Raw genomic sequence first — 25,110 nt, forward strand, 5'->3', positions numbered from 1 at the left:
TAATAATTATAATTAGTATTATATATTATTATTATTATTATTTTATTATTCAAATAAATATTTGTAAATGAATTAGTTGATATTAAATAAAATAAATTTAAATAAATGTGGATATATAAATTAAATAGTCTATTTTATAAATTATTTCAAGTTATCATTGAGAATAACAATAATTTATTTTAAGTTATTAATGGTAATATCAATAAATTATATTTTTCTAATTTTAAATAATATTTTTAATTTAATTTTAATATTATTTATTCTATTTATATTGAAGGGCAAAATGGTAATCATACAGTTCACGCTATTAATAATTATAATTTATTAAATTTTATCAATCACATCATATACAAACTTTTCACTTATATTTACTACAGTCATACTATCTTTCTCATGATCCAAACAACCACATTTTTACTAACAAATAAACTCAAATTTACGTAAATTTATTCCCTCAAATTCACACCCTAGTCCAATATAACATTATTATTCTATCTTGTTCACTAGTAAATATTATTTGTAAATTAGTTACCATAAAGATAAAAATATTTTAATTTTATAAGAACAATCCCTTTACCTAATAACTGGAAAAGGATTATATATTCTCGTTATATTTAAATTAAACTTTTACTCATCTTAAAATATTTAAATTTATATCATTATTTATTTTTTAATTAGGTTGAAAGCAAATTTTAAATTTCTCCATTCAATCCTGAAATGATCTACTTTTGTAAATTTATCAAATAAATTATAAAGACTTGAACTTCTTCCATTCCACTATTTTTTTACCACCAGTTCATTCCGGAATGAACTTTGTGGGTTTATTATTTGGATTGAAGAGAGAATTTGAAGGAGAGATAAATTTGAGAGGATGGAGAGAAGATTATAATATGTTTAGATTAAGAAAGAGGTAATATGATTTAAAAAAATTTTGCCATGAAAGTTTTTGAAAATTTGTATACGTATGATAAATTAAAAAAAATAATGAATAAAATTAAATAATTATTATTTTATCTTTGAATAAAAATGTGATACAAATTTAAATATAAATTATAGAAATCAAATTAAAATGATTATTTAAATTAAAAAATATAATTTATTATTATTATTGAAGCATGAAAATTCATGGAAACAAAATGATGGGATCAATGGAAACAAAATGATGGGATCAATTCCACCCTCTCCCTTGTAATCCATCTCTTCAAATCATTGCAAATCCTTTGATGCAAATAACATTCTCACTTGCTAGTCCTTCTTTACCAACAGTTCATTACTGGAAGCAAACATATGCTATATGTGAGAAAGGTGATGTCAAAACTAATCCGACTGGTCAGTGAAGACATGTAAAAAAGAATTATATATATATATATATAATATTATTCATAATAAATTTTATTAAAATCAAACAAATAAAATTATCAAATAATTCATAATTATATTTTAAGAAGTATATATTTCATCAATTTCGATTTATATAAATAAGATATCGAATAATTTTATTTGAATATAATTTATATAAAAGAACATATATATAAGGAACAAATACATATAAAGAAAGAAAGTGAATAAATAAATGATACATAATATTTATTGATAAGTTGTGAAGACACAGGGAGATAGGAGATTTGATTACAAAAACAAAATTATGTAGAAATGACTGCCTAGACTACCACCAAAAACGAAGATACATTATAAGATTAACTCCGTCAGGCGAGGAACTGCTGTTGCTTTTTTCTAACCATTAACATATAACCGGACAGTAAATGCACACCAAATCTTTAAATGACTGCAAAATATGTAATCTCATGCACCACTTTTCCCTTCTCTATAGTAACTCATTGGGAGAACTTTGCAATCAACTTATCCACATGGATGACGATATCATCTATTCGGGGCCTCATAGCAGCCTGGGGCTGAAGCATCCATGACACGAACTGGTGAAAAGCTTCTGGATATGGAGGCTTAGGTCCAGCTGGCCATTTCACCTGAGCATTTACGATAGCCAATTGCAGGCTTCCACCAGACTCTCCCAGTGCATATTCAAATGGAGATACCCCATACCTGAAAATTTCAACCATCAACATCACCACCATATAATTCTAACACAACACCCACTAAGAGGAATAAACCAACACATTTACAGATAAAAATCATCATGATGGAGCTTAGGAACGTAGTTCGTTCAGCCAAATCAATGAAATATGCGAAGGGAGCATGGCTAAAAGCATTGCTCCAAATCAATAGCCTATGCAGAATATCATTATGTGACAAGTTTTTTAACTTTCTTTTACACAAATACACCACAATTTTGAAGCCATAGCTCTGGCTAGCAAGTATGATTTGCCGATCAACCCAAACAGCAGTTGACTTTTAAGCAGTTACACAACTATTACGGCAAGAATTGGCCAGGGCATAGCAAATAAAATAACTTATTTTCCCACTCTCCCTTCTTTTGTCTTATTTTATAGGTCATACTCAAGCAACAATAAAATGTGAATCCACCATATGTTGTTTTTTTCACTATAAAACACCATATTGCAATTCCATTTAATATTATATCGGTGGGTGATGGTAATAGAATAGCTAAGAAAACTACATAAAATATACAACCTTCCTCACGCTATTTAAAAAATTCTAATACGTTAATTTGAAGAATCTGTATGCACATCAAGGGTTCCAAATCAAATACATTGCACATTGAAACATGATTTTGATGAAAAGAATAAAAATTTAAAGAAAACCCGAAAAGAATTACCAAAATATGGTGATCATGCTGTATAAAGGCACAATTAACAAACGTCCTAACGATAAAAGTTAGCACACAATCACGTAAACGAAGGATTAGTACTCACATTATTGCATATAATGTGCATCCTAGTGACCAAATGTCAGTCCTCTCATCTATAGTAGCTTGGCTTGGACAATCCCACAGCTCAGGAGCTCGGAAAGGTGCAGAGCAGTGTTCAGCTGCCCATTCCTACATAGGAAGATAAGCAGCAATTAGCAGGTTAGAAAATCCTAGCCAGGTAACCGAAATGTAACTATGATCCTTCAAATTTGTAAAGCTTGTTCAAAACATAAAAAGTACTAAAAGAATTTAATATTGTCAAAATGGGCACATAAGCTAAGCAATTGAAATTTTTTAAATGAAACGTAGAACCAGTTAATGTACAGCAACATGTATATGCACCTACCATATTAGGTAATACGGTTCACAAACTTTAAATGTAGCAAAAACAATTAAAAAATTCTAAATTAATATATACTTTTAATTTAAGGACAGCATATTCCTAACTGTGCTAAAGAAATTATCAGGATTAGTGGAACTGCCAAGACATTAAGATGGAAAACAATTTTATCAATAAACCATATTAGAGTATAATGCGTAATATTAAAAATATAACCTTTTTATTTTTCTTTTTCGCTCAAGAATATTCTTTTGTTTGTTGTGCCAGCTGTAACAGTTTATTATTCTGTTGTCAGCTTTTGCACATCTGTACCCTAAGAAAGAGGCGCTTCTATAAACGCTCCCACTGTACTCTGTTCCCTGTTAGCTAAATGAAATAAAAATATTCGTTTATAACTTTTTTCTCTTTCAATTTCTCTAAGATGGTATCTTAGCCATTGATTCTAATGGTAAACCCTAATCTTCCTTGAATTTCTTTTTTCCCTATGACAACATCAAATTCCATCCCTTTCGCGCCTCGCCCTTTTGCTAACACTGCCAAAAAAACTCGATGACTCGATGAACACCTAATAAAGTCGCACAAGCTTAAGAGGTTCATTGTTAACCCATTGAGTCCTCCTGGAACCTCACCAATTCAAGATTCCGAATATCAAATGTTGCTTGCCCAACTTCAATCGGTGTTGATCTTTGTGAGAATTCTCTTGATAAACCTATACTATCAGACTCATCATCACTCTTGCCCTCACTAGTAATTGGGAATTATTTCATTTGAATGTGAATCATGTTTTTCTTAATGACTTCTTGGATGAAACAATTAATATGGTGCAAACCTCATGATTTGAAGTTGAAGAGAAATCCCTTGTTTGTAAACTAAACAGGGCCCATTATAGGCTCTCTGATTCTGCTATCTTCTTGGGCATAACTTGATTTTTGGTGGTCAAGAAAACAGCAGGTTACAACCAGATCAAACACACAAGCTGAATATGGCAGCATAGCTCAAACCTCAGCCGAGTTAACATGGGTTCAAGCTTTGTTAAAGGAACTCCATGTTCCTTTTCTACCCTTGTCCTGCTCTGTGATAATCAGAGTGCAGTAGCTATTACTCACAATTCTGTCTTTCACAGTCGGCCAAAACATTCTGAAAGTGATGTCTTCTATGTCCGAGAGCATGTTCTATCCAAGTAGCTTTTGATCTATCACATTCTATTTCCGAATCAATAGGCAGATATGCTCAAAAAGCCTCTCTCTTCAGCCAGATTTGACTTTCTTACAGGCAAGCTCAAGGGTTTTTCGGACAAATGTCAGTTTAAGGGGCACAGGAATTAGAGTACAATACATGTTAAACGGAAACTATTACTTCTAGAATATTTGTCGTTCCATCTATAACAGTTCATTATTCTGCCTTTGCATAACTGTACCCTAAGGGATGCGCTTCAAGAAATGCTCCCTCTCTGTATTCTGTTTTTGGTGGGTTAAATTAAATGAGAAACATTTACAGTTTAACTTTTTTCTCTTTGAATTTCTCCATGAAACAACTTATAAAAAAAGGGGGAAGGGAGAAAGAAGCACCTGTAACTGGAGTGCCTCTGATCTGTTGGTAATTTGCTTCCTTGCAGGACGAGCACTGCCAAAATCCATCAGTATGGCAAGAGGTGGCTGTCCTTTTCTGTGTGTTAAGAGAACATTACCAGGTTTGACATCATTATGTGCATAAGGAGGATCAAAGCTGTGCATGTGCTTGAGTCCTGCACAAAGCTGTTGATTCACAGGGTTGAAAGAGTGAGTTTCGGAACGAAACTAATTCCGTTTTCTTCTTCTACAATATAATTCTTACAATAGTAGATAACCCCATGTCACAAGAATTGCTAGGTTAATACGAAAATAAGTTGTGTAAGTATATATGAATCCAAGAAAGGTTATACGTTAAAAAGAGATCCAGTGCTAAAAATACTGAGCTTCAACCATATTGCATAATAGAAAGATGGTTCATACCTGACGAAATATTTGAAGAACATCTGAGGTGGAATAGAATTCCTTGTTGGATTTCATTACTTTGGCATTGTCTAGCAATGTTCCATCCATATGAACTGGAAACAGCAAGTATGCTTCATGGTTCCAAGACGTTTCTTGGGTAGGCTGTTAGGATAAAGTATATTTTCAACGTAAATATAGATCCAGGAAATGACACTGCAGAAGGAATAGCATTAAGCCAGATCCTTCCCAAGGAAATGAGAAAAGCTACACATTCACTCATTAAGAATAGTTTTATTCCTACTACACTATCAATGCCACATCACACAACATCCACAATTCGCAACCATGTTAAGAAGACCTAGATTTTGAGCAGTACCATTTGCTACAAGTCCGGTAAAAAGAGTACCATTACTGGACACATACGGAACCTAGCAGATCAACAGAAACTTAAAAATTGACAGCATGTATATTGTACTCGATACCTGTTTCTATTCAAATAGATTAGCAGTGACTAGTGACAACATACTTTCACAAGATATATTTACCAGAAGCAAAATGATTACTCTTACAGTATTTATCAAATTAAAATTGTAGAATAATAAACTGGGATCAATTTGGCCACGACATGAAAAAAAATTCACCCTCTACCTACCATATAAGTTGCAATGGTGCCTCATTATAATATCTTCAAAACCACATCTGAATAACATTATCATTGAATTGAGTCTCGCCAAGAAAATTACATCATTGTAGCCATCCAATATAAGTAAAACAGATAAAGAAAAACCATCTTGGCCAGAAGGCTGTTCAGTCCAATGAAGATACAAGGGATATAACATTTTGCATTCAAAGAGAATATCATAAATTAATATGTACTCATCTTCTATGCCAAGATATTTCAGTGTTCTAATAAAGCTCAAACGTTCAATCACAACAAACAACTATATCATAACATGAAATTAAGATGGTAAAGTACTATTCCCCTCAACAATACAAATCCTAGAAGCAAATGTGGTAGAGCCAAGAATTCAGGAACTTTATTTAAGAAACAAAGGCCCTGTCTGATGCCAATCGTTTTTATTTTGAGTTCTGAAAACATGTTTTTAAAACAAGAAAAACAAAAAGATTTGAAGATGATTTTTGAGGACGTGTCACGTTTCTGTGCTTCTTTGTACCCTTGAAGACCATGGGCTTCTCCGTTCCACGTTCAAATCAAAACCCAACAACGATGCACACACCCATCAGCATCATGGTTCAGGCACTCAAGCTTGATTTGGTCACCATTGCAGAGGCTTTTTGAGAGGGTTGTCATGTGGGTTTCAGGGTACAAGAGTATGTGTATGTGGTCCGAGAACATGGAGCAGGGTAACCCATGTTCGAACAAGGATGGGGCACCTGGGGTCCAGATTTTCCAGCAGGTGGTGCTTGGACTTCACAGCCTCAGCGATGCAGCCCTTGGTTGTAGCAGTGGGGGCAGAGGTGAGGAAACACAGCATGGGAAGTAATGAGATCAGATGGAGGTGTGCCAGCTGGAATGGTGGGCTCACGATGAAGCGGTTGGACAAGATAGTGTGAAAAATTAGAGGAAGAAGGGTGGTGGTTGTGGGAGAGATTGGTGGTAGAAGCGGGAGGTGCAGGAGGGTGGTGCGCAAGGCAGATAGAAAAATTGTTAATGATTTTTTTTTCTTTGTTCAATTTTCAGAAACCATAAAAAACAAGTTCTAAGAAAAGTTTTCAAAACTAGCTTTGGAAAACCTCCAAGTGTATACAAGCAAGGCAATTTTCAGGTAACATACAATACGGCAAATTACAATGTTGTAGTGTAGTCCAGGATCAAATTTTAAAAAGTGAACATCCTGACAGATAAGGCAAGTGTCATAGCTGAACCAGTAACACTCTTTAGTTAACCAAGGGGAAAAAAAATCTGAACTGTGATGTAATAAACAGAGGAATAAGTTGGCTACATAAACTACTTACCTTAACAGAAATGATTGCATGATCAAGAAGTGGGAGCAGATTGGGATGATTGAACAGTGACGAAACACGGATCTCCTCCCTGACCAACTCCAGCTGTTCATTGTTCTGAATGAGGACCTTTTTCATAGCATAAGTCCCATCATCTGGAAAAAAGAGATAGTATAATTAATGAATTAATTCAACCACAGAACCTTACGTTGCCACCTACTTAAATTTTATTTTAAAAAGACCACCGAATAATTTTAGTTTCTACAATAACGCTCCAATTTCTTCTCACTGATAATCGAAATTGAACTGACACCACCATCATTGCATAATAACCCAGAATCTCCTATTTTCAATTGCTGAAAGGAGTGGTTAAATTAACCTCCCAATCAATTACCACCACCACCACAACGACAAATAGGACGTCCAACACATCCTATCTAAGGAAAAATTGCGTTAAAAATATCTCAACAAATAAGCCATTGGCTCCAACGCGTGGATTCAAACAAGTATTCAAAAACAACAAGCTCGATTCATAAACTAAAATTACTTTCTAAATATCCACAAAACAAGACTAAGCAAACGCTACATATCAACAGAATTGCATAACACTATCCACGAACAAGCCACATCCTCCAACTCCAGTATTCCACAAACATTCCAAAACAGCAAGCTCGAATCAGAAACTAACTGAAACAGATCCGAAATTAAATCTCCACGAATAACCGAGTATCTCAGTTGGCCGAGGAAATGCCATCACTGATCAATAAAAACGCATGTAAGAACACAAAAAACAACACAGATCACACAGATCAGGATACAACAAGTCAATTTCAGTAGAAAAAAAAACGAAACACAAAAGACAGAGAGACGTGAAGGAATGAAACGAACCAGAGATATGAGAGGAGTCTTTGAGCTTCTTGGCAAGGCCACCGGCGGCGGAGTCATTGATAAGCTCCTTGACGAGGTAGACGTAGGCGAAGCCACCTTCTCCGAGCTGGCGCACGATGCGGAAACGATTCTCGTTGATCCACGCATCGCCTCCGCTGTTAACGGAGTCGTACAGCGCGTTCAAACCGGAGAATGAGCACCCCATTTGGTTTTCCCTCTTGCTCGCTCCCTGCTCGAGTGGGTGTTGGTGTTGCGTTGCGTTTGTGTACAACAGAAACAATAATTAAGAAAAGAACTGAAATCAGGTGTCCAAAATTTGATTTTCGAATACCTGATTTCACGTTATTTGAGTTGGGAGCAATGAGATTCGTAATTTGCAAGCGTCAACCCTCCCCTTCCTATAAATTATTCCGCGTGGATTCGTAATTTTCTTAAGAGCCAACACCTCTCTTGGATCCCTCCATTCTCAGCCCAACGCCTGTCTCGTTTATTTCAGGCACACATTTCATCCATACATTTATCTTCTAATTAAGAATTTACTTCAATTTCCTTGCCAGATTCTACACATTAATAATATTAATTCATTGTTAATTAATCGGTAAATACTTAGTTCCTACACTGATATTCTAAACGTCAACTAATAAAAAATCACACTACACGGCATTTCCAAAATTATCCTTCTCAAAATTTATTTAAGGATTAAATATATATTTTTTCTTTATTTTTAAGTAAAAAAATGAAAATAGTTTAAACTAGAAACTTTGTTTTAACTTAGTTTTTTAATTTAGTTTCTTAACTTTAGAATTTATATAAATTTAATTTTTTTTATTCAAATTTTATTAAATTTTTTTCAGATTTCAAACATATTTTATAATAATATTTAAATAATTTATAACAGTCGACCCATTTTTACTCTGATATTAAATATACTTTGTCAAATTAACTTTTTTTCAAAAATTATATAGATGCATATTTAAAAATAAGAATTAAATTAATCTATTTTGGAAAAAAATTAATTTTAATTTTTAAATTAATAAACTAAAAATATATTTAACTTGTTAATTAAAAATATTTTTTTCAATTTCACAGTAAAAAATCAGACAACGTTGAAGAACTCAACTATTTATTGATCAGGTAAAAGTTTGCTCGTATATTTTTTTTACCGTTATCATAAACTTAAAATTGTTTTGAATTATATAATAATTTATATCGTCAAATATATTTTCAGTTCATTTTGATTAAACTTTTAAAATATTGTTTTGATGACACTTGCCCAACTTAGGTTTGATCCCAATGTCAAAGAGTGAAATCAATATTCAAATTGATGGTGTAAAATAAATTAATAATAAATTCAATTAAACTAACTATGGACATCCACCTAATTACCTAGATGTGGACATTGCAGTTGAGTGAATGCATATGAGTGGCTTGAATATGGAGAAAACAATGAGAGAATTTCAACAACTAATATTTTTCTTAAAAACGGCACCAAAATAACAAAGAGCTTAGTTGAATGATTAATTAATTGTGCGTAAATAAATAACTAAATGAATAAATATATCATTACTTTAAAATAATTAAAATATTTTTTTAATTTTTGTTACAGGACCTTCTTAACTTTAGTGTAATGGTTAAGTGTGAGTGGTTTATAAAAATTATGGGGTTAAAAATTGTAAAAATTGAGAATTAGAAATAAATATCTCAAATATTGGATTGGAATATTAGTTTGCCAATGATTTTTTACTCAAACTTTGTTCAAGATCAACTTTATTATGAATTGTATTTTTTTATCATGATTGAGTTCATTTGTTCTTTCTTTTTGAACAATTGTCCTAATGAAAATTAAACATGTAACTTTTAAATCGTTTATAATTCTTGGATCAAACATTTATTATCTAGGTTAAAAGTTATAATTAATAAACGTTAAGATATAACTTTATCTATTTAAAAATATAATCATTGGAACATATGTTTATTTTTAATGAGATGTTAAAATAACTTTTAACCCAACTCACTGTTAGAAATGTAAAACTGATTTCTAACACGTGAATCGATGCAATTCATTACTAAAAAGGCCAAAATGAATTTTAATATGTAAATCAATATAGCTCATCACAGATTCAAATTAGGTTGGGTTGAATTGAACTTAACTTACTAAACTTATAGATTAAACAGAGTCGAATTGAAAGTGAATTAACTTATAATCCTCCAACAACAAAATTTTATTAATTTTTTTTTCAATTTTATAAGTTTTTTGATATAATTATTTAATAATTCTAATTATATAAGTTTACGATTTGATTTCTCTAACTCCTATAATGTTAATAATGTTTAAATAATTTAGATATTTAATTTATTTATTTTTCAAAGTATATACTTCTTATAATTTTGAATTACTATCGTTATTATAATATTTAAATAATTAAATAAATACTTTGATTCAATTACTATAAAAAAACGAATCTTGTTAGTTCACTTTCTTTGTATTTGCAACAAATATATAGAATATAAAATAAGTTACAAAGATAAAACATTTATAAATAAATCAACAAACTAATCGATCAATTCATAATAAATCGAGTGAGATTACAAACTTACTCACATAAAAGTGAATCCAACTTAAACATATCATTTTTTTTAGTTTTAATTCGTGATAAAACAATTTGTGTAAGTCGAGTTAACATCCTACTCATCACCGATTCAAATGAACTAAATTAAAAAAAAAATTAGTTTTTTTTTTTAAATATGAGACCCGACTCAATTTATGGATTAAATCGAGCTCGAGTAGGATTAAAGGGTTTCTAATAATAAAATATGGCAACTTCTTTCTGGACCTCATAGTTTTAACAGGCACCTCTATTTTTTTTATATTTTAAATATTTCATGTGAAATACAATTTTTTATTTCAAATTATATATCCTACAATATAAAATAAAATATATTTATAATTATACAATCTAAAATATATTTATTCTTCATAATATATTACTTAAAATATAATTTTTGTATTTTAAATTGTGTATTTCAAAATTAAAAAAAAATTTCAAATTGTATATTCTAAAATCTAAAATTAAAAATAAATTCTAAAAAAATGCTAAAATTTACTTTAAATTAAAGAGTCCTTATGGAATCACAATTAAAAACTACTGAAATGCAAGAAAAACATATTCATAAGACATGGTAAGAAATTTCTACAGGGCAAGGTAAAGATATAAAAAAATAGACATCTTTACAGCCTCTACAAATTCACAATATTTTTTTTTTCACACATTAACTAATACAAAACCCAAAAAGCACAGTATTTGATTGAGACATTTCGAGATATCTTCCAACAGGTGCAAGTTTAATTCGGAATATCAAAATTTTGTTATTTCATTTCTAGAACTACACAATGATCTGCACTGCTTTTTAATCAAATACTTGGTGCCTGAACGCCAAAAACCACCCAGGATCATTCGTTTTCTACAACTTGGTAGCAAAATAAAAACTATTATTCCTTTGAAAAATAAGAGTGAAATAACTAAATTTTATTTTAAAGAGTAACCACGATATCCCGATCTAAAATAAATAATCAGGTTTTATTTTCCTTGGTTTTTCATCTAAATAGCATACACTTCCACCCAAGCTGCAACATACTTCTCCTCATTTGGAGTAAATAGTCATTCTGAAAACCTAAAAGCATCAATACAACAATACCACCTGTCAATGAATATTGACATGGCGGCTGATTAAACTGCTGGTTGTTGCTGAGTAATGCAGTGTATATTTCCACCGCCCAAAACAATCTCCCTTGAACCTTCAACTCCCACAACCTAATAACCCACAAACATTTGAAAATGTGACTCAGTAGTAATGAATTTAGATTCTCTGGTTTCATGTCTTGCTTCTACGTGCTTTCAAAATACACTGATTAATATTAATTTTGAAGTTTTAAAATATATTAAAAACATTTTTAAAGTACCAACATCAAATATATTTTGATAACACAAACAAATTCAGAATCTGGACTCATCAGTGATAAGAACCATGCAAAATACTGAACCGAATTTTACAGATTTATATATACTAAGAGTACAATATAAAAAATTAATATAATGCTGCTACTACCACTATTTTTAACAAACAGTTTTACTTACTTCATGATGAGGGAAGGCATTAGATAAGACTCGGATAGCTTCATCATCCCACTTTTTATCTCCAAATTGTGGTGCAATGATAGCTTTATTTGCCATGTAAAAGTTTACGTAGGAAGCAGCAAGCCTAGTACCAGGAGGTCTTGGCTTAGCCTCACCCTCCTAGCAAATATAAAGTTATAACATAACAAGCATTAAATGGAAGTTGAATCTATCTGGTTCATAATTCATCATTAAACAGAACACAACAATCTTTAACCGTATCATCAGGTATCGATGTTGCGTTGAGCTCAGTATGTTCATCTTCACATTATCAGTATATATAGCGCCATAGCCATTATTAGAATATCACAGTTAAGCATACAACCGACTATTGCAAATCACTGTTACTAAAAGTTGTTTGAAATATTTGTACTTGGTGATGTTGATGAAAAAGTCTATATGGAGCAAGTCATTTGATATGGTATGTTGTCTATGCAGGTTCATAGTCTATTTATTGTCATTCTTCCCAAGAATGTGTCTATCTCATTGTATACATGGACCACATTGTTACCATAGGCAGCGATAACAAGGCCACTGTACAACTAAGTTAAATTTATTGTATTGACTGTTTTTTCTTAACTCAGTCTCTCTTTCTTTTTTTCCTATAGTTTAACAACAATTACTAATGAAAAATATAGGGGCAACATGATTGAAAGGAAGACTGTAGAGACACGGACAAAAAAAGAATGAGCTGCAATATGACATCATAAAATTCCATAATTGATGACCATATTTAAAAACTCATTCTTTTAAAACACACTCTCAACTGCCTTAGTTGCTAAAAACGTAAGCATCTCTCTTTTCTCTCAACTCCACTTCAACCCAACGCTTTTCTGCTTCTTTCTCATCTGAATCTTCATCGTTTCTTGAATTAGAGACAATTTTTGAGTTCGTAGCGGAGTCTTCTTCGAATCCACCAAATAATTTCTTCCTTCGTGTAAGGTAAAAATATAACTTTCTTCTTCTTTTAGTTTGGAGTTTTTGTTTCCACCTGAATTTTGATCAAAGCCTCATTTTTCTCTATGACTCCTTCGATTTGGCTTCTCGAGATTGATTTGGGATTTTGGTGCTCAAAATCATCTTTGGGGTTCGTTGTTTCAATATTGGTCTACATTCGAGGTGAGAGAAACTATTTCTTTTGATGGATGTAAAATTTGTCTTGTATGTTATAATTTTATAGATTAAATTGTTTTTTTTTTATGTGTTGAATTGATGAGTGCATGTAAATTGTGGTGGTTTCTGTTTTCTAGCTTTACATGTTGAGAACAGGTGAAAATCTACTATTTTAGCTTAAGCAAGAGCCCCTGTCGCTCGAGCCAAAGAAATCTAGCTCAAGGAAAAATAGCTCGAAGTTCACTTTGTTCTCTGTTTGGATTTTAGCTTAAGCGAAAATCTTTAACTTAAGCGAGAGTCCATGTTGCTTAAGTGAGAATCTCTAGCTTAAGCGAGAGCCTCTGTCGCTCAAGCAAGAATTTGTAGCTCAAGCGAGAATGTTGCAGAATTTTAATTCCTTATTTTTAACATGTGATTGACTGAGTTAATTTAAAAAATATGATCTATGAAGCTATGGATGAATGATGTGGTATTTTTAAGACTTTACTTGGTATGTTGTTGGAAAATATGTGATTGTTTGATATTTGGAATTTGAGATGGAATTAGTGATATGTGAATATGAAAACATGATTAATGATGTATTTGATTGTGACAATATTCTTATGGAATTGTGATGATGATGAGTTTGTCAATATTTATATGAGCATTGTATGTGTTTGACGTAATTTCATGAGTCTCATGGAGAGATTTTATGGTGGTATTATTTTAGTGTATGCATTGGATTATGAATTCAAGTAAGGTGACATCCTGAAGCTGTAATGATCACTCACACTTAAATAGAGTAGAATGGTTCATGTGATGAGAATAGCAGGAGGTCATAGTTTAAAACAGGATAATGACCTTAGATGATCATGAATTAATCTTGTGTGTGGTAGGATAAAACACATTGGCAATGGCTAGAGCAGTAGAGGCCACCACAACTGCAAGTCTCCCATGATTCCAATTCCTAATGCATGTATCCGGATAATTGAGTTTAGTGTCAACTGTCTATGAGCAATTATGTGAATTAAGGAAGTTTGTTTATGTATGACTTATAATTGATATGTTTTAATGGTCTTAAGATAACTCTTTTGTATACTAGTTTACCCTTGCACAGGTCTTGTGTTGTTTTCTTCTTTTGAGATGATCACCATTTTGGTGAGGCAGACGAAGAGGCATGTTTAGAAACACCTTTGAGGGATGAGAAGTCTTTAGTTAAAGTTGTGAGATTGCAACAAATGTATGAGTGGTGTTGTATATTTAAAGGTTTGATGTTGTTGAATAAATGGTATATTTTTTTAGTTTGAACTCTAAAAGTACTATATTAATATATTTTTTATTTCATAAAATTTGTCTTTAACTATTATTATGAAATGTCTTATTTTATTAGTTCTATACTACTAAAATGGGATATTACACCATACATCAACAAATTATGCATTGTAAAATTTAAAGATTACTTCTGCAGTGATGGGGTCAATATGATAATTATTTCTTAATTTTAATGAAATGAAATAATAATGATAAAAGGGTATTTTGTTTCTCATTGTTATTATTTTCAACCAAGAACAGAAAAACTACATGAAAAGGAAAAAATGTTTACCTGGGAAATCCCAGCAGACTCGCTCTCTGTCATATAGAGTGGACCGGGAACATGGATTTTAATGATTTCAAACTTTCTACCATGAGCATCTGTTTCACTTGAAAGCAAAGAATAAGCTTCTATAGATCTTTCATACTGAGGATCAGTTTCATCATCAACCCAAGACAGTATAACCACACCAGGCCTCACAAAACAGCACATGTTATCAATGTGACCATTTGTATCATCATCCCCTGCATAAAAGCAGTATATTAGAATTTGGGGGATAGATAAAATCTACAAGCCACTTTGAACCTATGATATGTACTCTAATACTTCAAGCTCATCTCTACGGAGGGACAGACATGTGCTCATAAAATTTGCAGCCTCAAATGGAGTTAAAGTGCAAAAGAAAAAAGTAATTAATGAAGTTAGCAACAACATAAGGATCCCCAAAGATAGAATTATAAGAACACCATAACAAGATAAAATATCTATCGGATTGTTGTTACTTTCTATAGAAAACTAACTGGCAAGATTAAGGCAAAAATTCCAAATTTCTCATTACTAGTGTCCAGGTGGGTCCTCCCAATATTTTGTATTAGCTTTCACCCAAAAGACGGAAATTTTTTTGTCAATTATACCTTAATTTCAGTTTCATTATCATACAAGTATCATTATGTGGTTCTACAACCAATTATATTGCTATCGTGGATTCTAAGTAGAACCATATATTGATCCATTGTTCTATTAGTTTTACGCAAAGTCAAGGTTTTAGCATGTATTGAATCAAATTAATCTTGCTAAGAAACACATCTACAATTCTGCATCAAACCTTGTGAAACAACACATGATTGCTGGTGCAGGGGAATTTTTTAACTAACTTACATTATAGAAAGATTCTTAATCTACAATAGAAATGTCAAGTTTATATACCATATAATCCACGAGGCAACCATATAACCTTCCTGACTCCAAGATATGCCTTAAGTTCATCCTCTATTTGGTCCTTACTCAAGTGAGGGTTCCTGTTCTTGTTCAAGAGGCATTCTTCTGTTGTAAGACAAGTTCCTGAAGGAAGAAAAAAAGGCTGAAGTAAACTGAAAAAAACTAGTACAATTTATAACCAATTCATTGAGGCATCAAGGTATAAAGCAGTAAATCAAAGTATATACGATCTGATTGACAAATTGAAATGAAAGACAAGAAATTAACAAAAACCACATTCATGAATACAGCAAGAATAAAATGCTGCCTTGCACAGCTGCATGGTATCCTCGTTATTGAATAAATCAGCAGTAAAAGTGCATTCATTTAGAGATGATTATGTGTCAGATAACATGCATGTAGTACCCAGTCAAATTCTACTTTGTATACAAAACTTGTTTAAATAAGGCAAAATTTGTATGCAGTTCTTTGGGTGTTGCTGAGGTTCTGTTCTCCAATCAAAATTGGATTTCCACCTTGGTAATTTGCACTGGTCTTTAATGCAAGCTTTTTTATGCAGATTACAGGAGTCACTCACACCACTTCTGATTAGAAAACAACACCAACGACATCCAAGGAATTTCATTAGGTACATAGACTTACAATTTTATATGATAACAAAAAAAATAAAAAAACAATGTTTTAGTAGCTATTCTGGAAGAAACACCAAAGAGATACTAAAAAACATAATATGAATACACAAAAAATACAAGTGGTGATCAAGGGAAGGCTTAAAACATAAACCACTGATTAGGATACATTATCAAAATAAATTTATCAAAACATAGGACAAGAATATTTGACTTCAAAAAAATTGTATCACCTTGTTTAATTATTTCACAAGATCTCCATTGACCACATCATATAGAATTTTGTCCATCTAATTATTATTATTGCATGAATAATTGACTAAAAAGTAACAGCAGCAGCAGGCTGGCCATTGAGCAAATTAATAAAAACAAGCACCTCTACTTCACCAAACAAGGCTACGTTATGGTTATAGATTTACTAGTTCGGACATCTACATGAAAAAATGTACCTTCAACATGGCAAATAATCACTATATAACTCTTACCTTCTCCATCCACATGGATACTTCCACCTTCAAGCACAATTGAATGCGAAAATATAGGAATCTTCTCAATTCCCAAAATCTAGCAAACATGAAAACAAAATCGGTAAAACAGTTCGCATGGCCAAACAAATAATAAATATATAAATAAGAAAAATGTGGAACATTCCAAACCTTCTTAGCCACAAGCAAATCAAGACTCCAATCACTATAACATCCATCTTCTAAGCCTAAACAGTTCATAAAACTCCATTAGTGAAGGAACCAACAATCAACACAGAATAATAAGATCATATTATATCCCCTAACAAACCCTCTTAGAATAAAAATATCTGAATATCAAGTCAAGAGTCCTAATGCTTACCACCCCAACTATTAAATTGCCAGTCTATCCCTGCAATTCTGTCAACTGCACCACCAGATTCTGTTGTCGAGCTTCTTCTCACAACAAACTACCAAACAAAACAAACCACAAAACATGCTTATACATTATACATCCAAGCACACAAGGTCGATTTGCACAATAAGAGAAACTCACAGTGGGTCCAGAATCACGAAACCAAGAATCGTTCATACTCATCTCAACCACCCTGATATGTTCAGGTAACTGACTTCGTGCATTCTCCCACTGTTAAACAATTCAAGCAACATCAAACAAAACCGCAACAATAATGTCCATTAATAAAAATATCGTCTAACACCATTAACTTACCTGCGCAGAGCTAACACAAACAGTAACAGACTCAAATTTTGAGATGGCAGTTGCCACCCTCGCAAACACCTGTTGGGCGGGTGCAGCGCCCTCTCTCCAGTTATCAGGGCGTTCCTGTTACACTCATCGGGCTTGTAATAAAAAAATGATAATAATAATAACAATAATAAACTAATAACAGAGTTTGGATGCAGTGCTCACTGGCCAACCCATCCAACACTGAGTGTGGGTTTCCCACTCAGCAGGCATGTGGAATCCAAGAGCAGATGGTGTTCCGTGGAGCTGCATCACGAAATTCTAGCTTCGGTTTTCTCTGTGGTAATTCAGAGCAACAAAAAACTTAGATAGTGAAGCAGAAATGTTCAAGCCTGTTTACTAGACCATGGGGCAGTGTTAACGCAAGCCTAACTAAATCTGTTTACGAGAAAAAATTAATGACTTTGGTTATATCCACCCAGCATTGGTGCCCACATATCTTGGGAAGGAAATTCACAGTCTTTACTGACCAAAATGGGTGCTTTATCTATAATTAATGAGGACAGAGAATTGGATGGAATTTCAAGACCATTTTGACAAGATATCAACAAAATTGTATAGAGGCCCACAAAGATCCAGAGTTAGAAAAAAGCAGAACTGCTTTGGTACATGACTCCAACTCACATAAGCACCACACATTGAAAAGTAATAGGTTCCACTATAAGGGAACGTTAACTTCATGGATCCACCAATGGGAGGGCTAGAACCTATAGAAGAAAGGTTCACCGCAAGAGGGCATGAACCATTTGGCCTTTTGAAGCTCAATGTTGAAAAAACAAGCTAAAGTGACAAATCCCAAATAACGTGAACAATTCCGTGAGAACCGGTCTAATGCACCCCAAAAATTTTCTCGAGACTTTCAAGGATTTCTATATTATAATCCAAAATGACAAGAAAAAAATAAAAACCATAAAGTATTGATATTGAATAGAAGAAGAAGAAGCAGAAGACGACCTATTATATTAGAAGTAAATCACAGAAGAAGCTGAATATCGAATCCTATTACATGCAAGCATAGTGAGGAAATGATGAAACGACGTGAAGGGTTGGAATAACTACTTACCCTGATGAAAACGAAGACGAAGATCCTCCGCGAGATCCAATCGAATTCAGAACACCGTAACGTCACCGCCCCCGAACTTCCTTAAATAAGTACAATCGAAGGTAAAGGCAGAGCAGACAGAGTACACAGAAGATGGTACGATGATAGGTTGCCATGTACTCCATTATTACTCACCCAGATTCTCCTCTGTTAACCTCTCTCTTTAATTTTATAAAAAAAAAAGAAAAAAAAGTATATAATCATTTACGTTTTTATTTTTTTGTTATTAATTCTCTTTCAAAAAGCATTTTAAGATGGATTTCGGTACTTTTGACAAACTTTTTTATAAAGTTTTTATTATAACACACTTTAACATTTTTTTTCTTTACTGTTTAAATTATATTAATTTTTTTTATTGAGGTGTTATCACGTGTGTTTTGTTAAAAATTTGTTTGATAAAATTTTATCGAAAATAAATTTTCTTTTAAGAATTATGTGCTTGGAGTAGGATGACAATGAAACTAATGAAAATGAATATCACATTTTATTTAACTTTGTTTTTTAAAATTTAAATAGATAAAATAACCGTATCATTAAAAATATAAAATAATTTTCTAAACTTTGATTTCATATATTTTAATTTTTTTTTTAGATATTTGATATTGAAGTTATTTTGTAAAAGATTTATTTTTAAAATTTATATTTTAATATAACTTAGTTAAATTTCCTTTAAAAAATAAATTTATTTACATTTATATTTTATGGAATAATATTTCGATTATTTTTTATCTAAGTTTATATTTTTGAATTTTTTTAAACATCTGTAAATATCTCAACAACTGACAGACACAACTGACATGATTCATTGTCATTGTCTCTTTAAATTTTTAAATATATTTCTAAAAAAAATTAACGATGAAAATTTTAACATTTAATTCTACAACTAAATGTAATTTTATTCAATACTTTGTAGACAGTAATTTACCTATATATTTTTTATTTATACTGATTTCTAATAATGATTTAAGGATATATTTAAATTTAAACATTAGAAACACCTAAGATGTACATTTAAATTTTAAATAAATAAAATTATTTTTATAAACATATTTAATATTTTTAAGAATTTTGTACATATATAATACGCATCCTTATTTTTACCTTTAACCTTGTCCTTTTACATATTTCCAGGAATTACTTTTATTTTCATTTATAAATTTCTCTATTTTAATTAAAAAGATTTCTTAGTAGAAGACAAATTGTGAAATAATTAAAACATTATCCTAAATCCCGTATGCAGCAAAATAAAAAATAAAAAAATCACAGTGACACCTTTTGGCGGGAACTTATGGTTGATAACTTATCCTTCTCAGCTTCTCTTTCATCCAAATGCGTTTTGTGATAGAAAGTGACATAGTTTGATTCTTTACGTTATATCCAATTACCTGCAAAAATTTAGCAACATGTTCTTCAATTGTTGACCTAATCACACCATTCACCATGTTAGCCATGTCTTCTTCTCCTAAATCATCAATGTCATCTTTCTGTCACGTTAAAATTCTTTATACAAGTATAAAATTTTCTATACATAAAATTATTAATCTCTAATTAAAAACCTTACACATAATTTAATTCAAATTTCATACACATAAAAAATAATAATTTATATGTTAGTTTATTGAAGATAATAAAGGGTAATAAGCATGGAAAGGACGTATAGCTTTCATTGATCAACTCACTCTTACAAAAGCAGAAACTTAGTTAATATAGAACTAAGTTCTGAAGAAAATGAAACTGAAAAGAAACGATTTTAACAACCCATAACAGAAAGTCAGAGACTGTACTCTAATACCCCCTCTCAAGTTGGGTGGTGAACATTGAACAACCCTAACTTGGAAATAAAGGAAGAAAAAGGTGCAGGATACAAAGATTTGTAAAAACATCAGCAAGTTTATGTTTGGAAGAGACGTGAGAAAGAACGATCAGCCCATCAACAATTTTAGCACAAATGAAATGGCAATCCACTTCAATGTGTTTGGTCCTCTCATGAAAGGATGGATTCTTTGCAAGCTGTATAGTGGATTGATTATCACAGTAGGTGGAAAAAGGCAGAGGTATATCTAGAAATAAGGCATCAGAGACGTATTTTAACCATTGAAGTTCACAAGCAACAGTAGCAAGAGCCCTATATTCAGTTTCTGTGGAACTACGGGAAATTGTGGATTGCTTTTTGGACTTCCAGGATATTAAGCAGCTGCCATAGAATATGCAGTATCCTGTAACAGATTTCCGTGTAGTGTTGCAGGAGGCCCAATCAAAATCAGAGAAAGCTTGGAGTCTGTGAGAGTTGTGAACAGGATAAAAAAGACCCAGGCCAGGAGCATTCTTGAGGTACTTAAGAATATGAATGGCAGCTTGAAGATGAGAGGTTCTGGGTGCTGTCATGAATTGGCTGACTTGCTGCACAGCGTAGCTAATGTCAGGTCGTGTATGAGTGAGATACAATAACTTGCCAATGAGCCTGCGGAAGTTTGTAGGATCAGAAATAAGATCTCCATCAGTATTATTCAACTTGATAGAGGGGTTGGCAGGAGAAGAAACAGGTTTACAGCCTGTTAAGCCAAATTCAGAAAGAATGTCAAGACAATACTTTCATTGATTGAGAATTAAGCCTTTATGAGAGCGGGCAACCTCAAGCCCTAAGAAGTATTTTAAATGACCAAGATCTTTGATGTGGAACTGATCATTGAGATAAGACTTAATGTGATGACTAGTGTGAAGATTATTCCCAGCTATGACTATGTCATCCACATAAATCAAAAGAACAGTAAAGGCAGTGGGGGTTTTCTGAACAAATAAGGAGTAATCAGTTGTGCTTTGAGTGAAGCCAAATTGGATTAAGGCAGAAGTGAGTTTGGCATTCCACTGACGACTGGCATGTTTTAAACCATACAAAGATTTATTAAGTTTGCAGACTAGTTGTGGAGAAGGCAGAAGCATGCCAGGAGGGGGTTTCATATATACTTCTTCATTAAGGTCACCATTGAGAAATGCATTATCAACATCTAGTTGATGCAAAAACCAGCCAGAGGAAATGGCAATGGAGAGAAGGAACCGAACTGTTGTGAGTTTAACAACAGGAGAAAAGGTTTCAAAGAAATCTACCCCCTCTGTTTGTGTGAAACCTTTAGCGACCAAACGTGCTTTATACCGTTCGATGGAACCATCAGCCCTGAATTTGGTGTGGTAAACCCATCGACACCCCACAACTTTCTTTCCGGGAGGAAGAACAACGAGAGACCAAGTTTTGTTTCGATCAAGGGCTTCCAATTCAGCTTTCATAGCTCTTTTCCAACAATCAACTTGATTTGACTCCTTGAAAGAGGTGGGCTCATATGTACCAGAAATAGACAAACAAAAAGCAGTGTGAGATGGTGAACAATTAGAATAGGAAAGATAAGAATGTAAAGGATAAGGAGTGCTATATGTGAGATGAGATGAGGCAAGAGTGGGACAATGATAGTCAACTAAGTAGTTTAGTGGCTTCTTTGGACGAGTAGAAACTCGTGATATACATTCAGTGGTTTGTTGTGACTCATGTGATGCAGATTCTAGACTGACAATATCATTAACAGTGGCAGATTGCTGTAATGAGAATTTAGAATTGGTATGCAAAGAAGGAAAAAGATTTTCTAAGGAACTAAAGCAATCAGACTGTTCATTAGTTATGCTACTGGTATGTTGTGGTTTGTGATATGGAAAATGTGATTCATAAAAAATGACATTACATGATATAAAGATAGATTTGTGTGTGATATCATAAAGAATATAACCTTTGGTGCCGGGTTTAAAGCCAAGAAAAATGCTTTTGATAGCACGTTTGTCAAACTTGGTCCTGCCATTAAGTATAGTAGAAGCAAAAGCTAAACAACCAAAAATACGTAAGTTTGTGAAATTTGGAGGATTGCCATGAAGTAATTCATATGGAGATTTGAGTTTTAAAAAGGGAGTGGGGAGCCTATTGATTATGTGTGTAGCATGTTTGACAGCAAAAGACCAAAAACAGGTTGGTAGATGTGCTTGAAATAACAATGCTCGACTAACATTTAATAGATGTTGATGTTTTCGTTCAACAATGCTATTTTGTTGGGGAGTTTCAACACATGTTGTTTCATGAAAAATACCTTTATTTGAAAAAAAATCATGTAAAAGGAATTCCTTTCCATTGTCAGAACGAAGACGTTGTAATTGGATATTGAATTGATTTTCTATTTGGAGAATGAATGAGGGCAAAATGGTTTTTACATCAGATTTCAATTTTAAAAGGTGTATCCACGTAAAACGGGTGAAATCATCTACCACAATATTTGAAACCATCAATAGAAGAGATGGCAACAGGGCCCCATATGTCCACATGAATTAATTCAAAGAATCTAACACTTTTGCTTGTACTATGAAAAAAAGGTAATTTCTTTTGTTTTGCAAAGTGACAGGTATCACAAGGTTGAGTACAATAAAAAAGAATGTCATTATGTATGCTCGATAAATGTTTCAGGATTTTGTTGGATGTATGCCCTAGTCTAAGATGCCATAACATGGGCTTATTTTGAGAGATAGCAGTAGCAGACTTGGGTACAATACAATTAGTATTAGAATGTGAATCACATGAATCTAAAGCACTTGGATGTTGAAGGTAAAATAAGCCACAACGTTGCTTAGCTGCACCAATCATCTGAAATGTTGATTTATGTATAATGGCACAAGTTTTATCACAAAAAACAACAATGTAGTCAGTATAGGAAAGAAGTTTAGGAATGGAAATAAGAGAAGCAACAAAGTCTGGTACATACAAGACGTTTTTAAGGGTTAAATTGCCAATAGAAATGGTGCCAGAAAAGGAAGCAATAACAGTAGTATTATTAGGCAATTTAATATGTATTGGTGTAATAGGTGTTAAAGAATGGAAAAGATTCTTGGATGGACAGATGTGGTCAGTGGCACCACTGTCCAAAATCCAGGGGGAAGAATTGGAAATGCTACCTGAGGAAGAAGTAACAGAGGTTTGGGCAGTGTTGACAGAAGCATAACCAAGGTTTGATTGTTGAAGAAGAGCTAAAAGAGCATGATATTGATCCTTGGAGAAAGTAAATTGATCAGACGATTGTGCTTCAACCACTTGAGATTGCTGTGGGGCATGATCAGAGTCAACTTCTGCCAAACTAACAGAGGAATTAGATCCGAAAGAGGTAGCACGTCCAGTCTTTTTATAACCAGCAGGAAATCCAATCCGCCAAAAACAAGTTTCGATGGTGTGATTGGTTTTCTTGCATTTTTCACAAAATTTAGCATTTCTGGGTTTGTTCGAATTCTAGGGTTTGAAATTTGCAGTGGATGATTTGTTGGAAGAATTAGGTTTAGAAGTGTCATTGGATTGAAAAGAAAACGCAACCAGATCTTGAGATGATGTAGTGGCAAGGGTGGGGAGAAATTCTCGTTCATGTTGGAGAATCATGGAAAAAACCCGAACAATAGAGGGCATGGGGTCCATGATCATAACCTGAGAACGTACTTGGGAATAATCATCATTCAATCCTCTGAGAAACCGAATTATACAATCATCCTCCCTTTCTTTATTCAATTTGGAAATCAAACCACACGAACAAGAAACGGAGCAAGTGCAGAGAAGAACACACCGATGCAATTCAAGTTCTTTCCATAAAATTTTTAAACGTGTGTAATATTCAGAAACGCTAGAATCACCTTGTTTGCAGTTCAAGATTTGATCTTGAAGATCAGCCACCCGGAATTTGTTAGGATGAGAAAAGCGCTCCTTAAGATCGATCCATATATCGAGAGCAGTATCCATCCACATGACAGACTGTTTGATTGAAGCACTCATAGAGCGTGTGAGCCAAGCCATGACCATGCGATTGCAGCGACGCCAGGCATCGTGGAAAGGATCGCTGATAGGAGGGCATGGAAGACTGCCAGTGACAAATCGTTCTTTGTTCTTGGTTTCGAGAGCCACCATCATTTCTCTTTGCCATTGATGGAAGGTGTTTTCTGTGAGGGGAGATGAAACAAGAACAAGGGCTGGGTTTTCACCCGGGTGGAGATATAAAGGGTTTGCCGGATTTAGAAGATGATCTGGAGGATTTTGGCTGGGTTGAGCCATGGTCGATCAAGAAGCAGAAAGAAAGAAAGCGGAAACGAAGAAGGATATTACCAAACTGATACCATGTTAGTTTATTGAAGATAACAAAGGGTAATGAGCATGAAAAGGACGTATAGCTTTCATTGATCAACTCACTCTTACAAAAGCAGAAACTTAGTTAATATAGAACTAAGTTCTGAAGAAAACGAAACAGAAAAGAAACGGTTTGAACAACCCATAACAG

General features: G+C 32.9%; 2 protein-coding genes and 1 pseudogene across 3 annotated transcripts; all 3 read right to left on the reverse strand.

Moving 5' to 3' along the window:
- Positions 1 to 1,549: 1,549 nt before the first annotated feature.
- On the reverse strand, positions 1,550 to 8,536 carry PK3 (serine/threonine protein kinase 3). 2 transcript variants are annotated; one of them, XM_028064558.2, is made up of 7 exons: positions 8,346 to 8,536; positions 8,015 to 8,243; positions 7,139 to 7,281; positions 5,180 to 5,323; positions 4,757 to 4,942; positions 2,853 to 2,977; positions 1,550 to 2,061 (listed from the first exon to the last, which is right to left on the reverse strand). In XM_028064558.2, exons 2-7 carry the CDS (start codon positions 8,217 to 8,219, stop codon positions 1,836 to 1,838), a joined length of 1,029 nt encoding a protein of 342 aa, XP_027920359.1. In that variant the 5' UTR covers positions 8,220 to 8,243; positions 8,346 to 8,536; the 3' UTR covers positions 1,550 to 1,835. The 2 variants fall into 2 exon arrangements, with proteins under 2 accessions (XP_027920359.1, XP_027920358.1); XM_028064557.2 differs by having other exon boundaries at positions 8,015 to 8,470.
- Positions 8,537 to 11,520: 2,984 nt separating this feature from the next.
- EMB1873 (porphyromonas-type peptidyl-arginine deiminase family protein) lies at positions 11,521 to 18,921 on the reverse strand. The gene is made up of 11 exons (XM_028059961.2): positions 18,734 to 18,921; positions 17,836 to 17,947; positions 17,635 to 17,748; positions 17,461 to 17,550; positions 17,287 to 17,374; positions 17,097 to 17,152; positions 16,926 to 17,004; positions 15,800 to 15,934; positions 14,885 to 15,117; positions 12,151 to 12,309; positions 11,521 to 11,826 (listed from the first exon to the last, which is right to left on the reverse strand). The coding sequence occupies exons 2-11, from the start codon at positions 17,920 to 17,922 to the stop codon at positions 11,743 to 11,745; spliced, it is 1,125 nt and encodes a 374-aa protein (XP_027915762.1). The 5' UTR covers positions 17,923 to 17,947; positions 18,734 to 18,921; the 3' UTR covers positions 11,521 to 11,742.
- LOC146887981 (uncharacterized) lies at positions 18,193 to 24,887 on the reverse strand (annotated as a pseudogene).
- Positions 24,888 to 25,110: the final 223 nt, after the last annotated feature.

Source organism: Vigna unguiculata, chromosome 3 (assembly GCF_037176805.1).
Source record: "Vigna unguiculata cultivar grain cowpea cultivar isolate G323 ecotype 2 chromosome 3, ASM3717680v1, whole genome shotgun sequence".
NCBI lineage: Eukaryota > Viridiplantae > Streptophyta > Magnoliopsida > Fabales > Fabaceae > Vigna > Vigna unguiculata.